The sequence below is a fragment of the Nanorana parkeri genome, unplaced genomic scaffold, assembly GCF_000935625.1.
Source record: "Nanorana parkeri isolate BGI_ZX_2015 unplaced genomic scaffold, ASM93562v1 scaffold3602, whole genome shotgun sequence".
Classification (NCBI taxonomy): Eukaryota; Metazoa; Chordata; class Amphibia; order Anura; family Dicroglossidae; genus Nanorana; species Nanorana parkeri.
In genome coordinates this window covers 1-2,110 of record NW_017309870.1, presented here as the reverse complement: position 1 = coordinate 2,110, position 2,110 = coordinate 1, and the positions used below count along the sequence as shown (strand labels likewise).

Here is a 2,110-nt window from a genome sequence, read left to right as displayed (position 1 = left end):
TCTCCGCTTCATCAGCTTCTTCAGGGGGGTCCTAGGTGACATTAGGGGTCTTGGAGACCCCTGATGTCCCCATAAAGAGGACCTGTCACATATTTTGCCATCACATAGGGGGGTTTTATTAGCCCCCCGTATGTGATAGCAATAAAGTTTAGTGGAAAAAAAGAAATTAAAGTCCCCCACAAAAATTTTTTAAGTTACACATAAAAAAAGAATAAAAAAATTAAATTTGTAAGTCCCCACCCATACATACAAGCATGCAAACATGCGTCGGGGGCGCATACGTGCAAAAAAGACGATTGCGCCCATTACGCCGCACATGTTACACATCGCCACGAACGTCGCAGTGAGAGCAATAATCCTCGGGCCATCAATCACCGATAACACTAAACTGATGAGCGGTTAAAGCTTTTAAAGTGTCGTCTATGGCCAATTTTGGGTACGGTAGTTTTCTGCGATGTCGTGGGTGCGCGCAATTTTAAAGATTGACATGTTTGGTGTCTGTTTACCCGACGTGACCCCGACTTTTATAGTTTACCAAAAAACTGGGTAATAATAAATGTTTCCTAACATAATGTTAATCCAAAAAATTGGGTAATAATAAATGTTTTATCATTTAATATAGGGGAAACTGTTTTTTTTTTTTAAATTTCGGTAATTTTTAGTAAAAAAATCCGCCCCCCAGTGGTGATTAAATACCACCAAAAGAAAGCTCTATCTGTCCCCAAAAAAGGGTATAAAATTCATTTCAGTACAGCGCTGCGTGACGGAATAAATGTCAGTCAAAGTACCGCAGCGCTGAATACTGAGCAATGGCCGGGACAGGAAGGGGGTGAAACACCGCGGTCAGCAAGGGGATAAGCCAACCAAACTGAAGTTCAGCTCCCCTTACAGCGCGGTCAGTACGAGAATATTCCGGAATAAATACATCATTTCCGATGAAGAGGAAATACAGAAAGATTTCCCGGCATCGTCCGCATACACTCACTGCTGCCTTGCCATATCCATACAATGGTCCAATGAAGCAGAAGAGCAGAGAGGACACCCACCGGGTCACCCCAGAGCAGAGAGGACACCCACCGGGTCACCCCAGAGCAGAGAGGACACCCACCGGGTCACCCCAGAGCAGAGAGGACACCCACCGGGTCACCCCAGAGCAGAGGACACCCACCGGGTCACCCCAGAGCAGAGAGGACACCCACCGGGTCACCCCAGAGCAGAGAGGACACCCACCGGGTCACCCCAGAGCAGAGGACACCCACCGGGTCACCCCAGAGCAGAGAGGACACCCACCGGGTCACCCCAGAGCAGAGAGGACACCCACCGGGTCACCCCAGAGCAGAGGACACCCACCGGGTCACCCCAGAGCAGAGAGGACACCCACCGGGTCACCCCAGAGCAGAGAGGACACCCACCGGGTCACCCCAGAGCAGAGGACACCCACCGGGTCACCCCAGAGCAGAGAGGACACCCACCGGGTCACCCCAGAGCAGAGAGGACACCCACCGGGTCACCCCAGAGCAGAGGACACCCACCGGGTCACCCCAGAGCAGAGAGGACACCCACCGGGTCACCCCAGAGCAGAGAGGACACCCACCGGGTCACCCCAGAGCAGAGAGGACACCCACCGGGTCACCCCAGAGCAGAGAGGACACCCACCGGGTCACCCCAGAGCAGAGGACACCCACCGGGTCACCCCAGAGCAGAGAGGACACCCACCGGGTCACCCCAGAGCAGAGAGGACACCCACCGGGTCACCCCAGAGCAGAGAGGACACCCACCGGGTCACCCCAGAGCAGAGAGGACACCCACCGGGTCACCCCAGAGCAGAGGACACCCACCGGGTCACCCCAGAGCAGAGAGGACACCCACCGGGTCTCCCCAGAGCAGAGGACACCTACCGGCTCTCAACGTTCCTTTCCTTCAGCTGCTCCTCGTCCTCGTCTATCTGCTCCTCCAGCAGTTTAATCTTTGTGTCTCTCTGTTCCGGAGTCTCCTGACCAAAAAGTTTGCTGGTCACCCCTTTCAGGGAGAAAGTTCTCACAGTCTGTATGGAAATAAAGAATTCATTGTCTGGTGGCTATTGTATAGAAGGCAAAAATAAAAGTGTCCG

At 53.1% G+C, this 2,110-nt stretch overlaps 1 protein-coding gene across 1 annotated transcript; it reads left to right on the top strand.

The window, feature by feature from the left end:
- Positions 1-935: 935 nt before the first annotated feature.
- LOC108803321 (basic salivary proline-rich protein 4-like) lies at positions 936-1,997 on the top strand. Its single transcript, XM_018575169.1, has one exon. It carries the CDS (start codon positions 936-938, stop codon positions 1,995-1,997), a length of 1,062 nt encoding a protein of 353 aa, XP_018430671.1.
- The last annotated feature ends 113 nt before the right edge of the window (positions 1,998-2,110 follow it).

What these genes read in the sequence shown, in the direction of transcription:
- LOC108803321 (XM_018575169.1), top strand. Translation starts at nt 936, where the DNA reads ATGAAGAGGAAATACAGAAAGATTTCCCGGCATCGTCCGCATACACTC.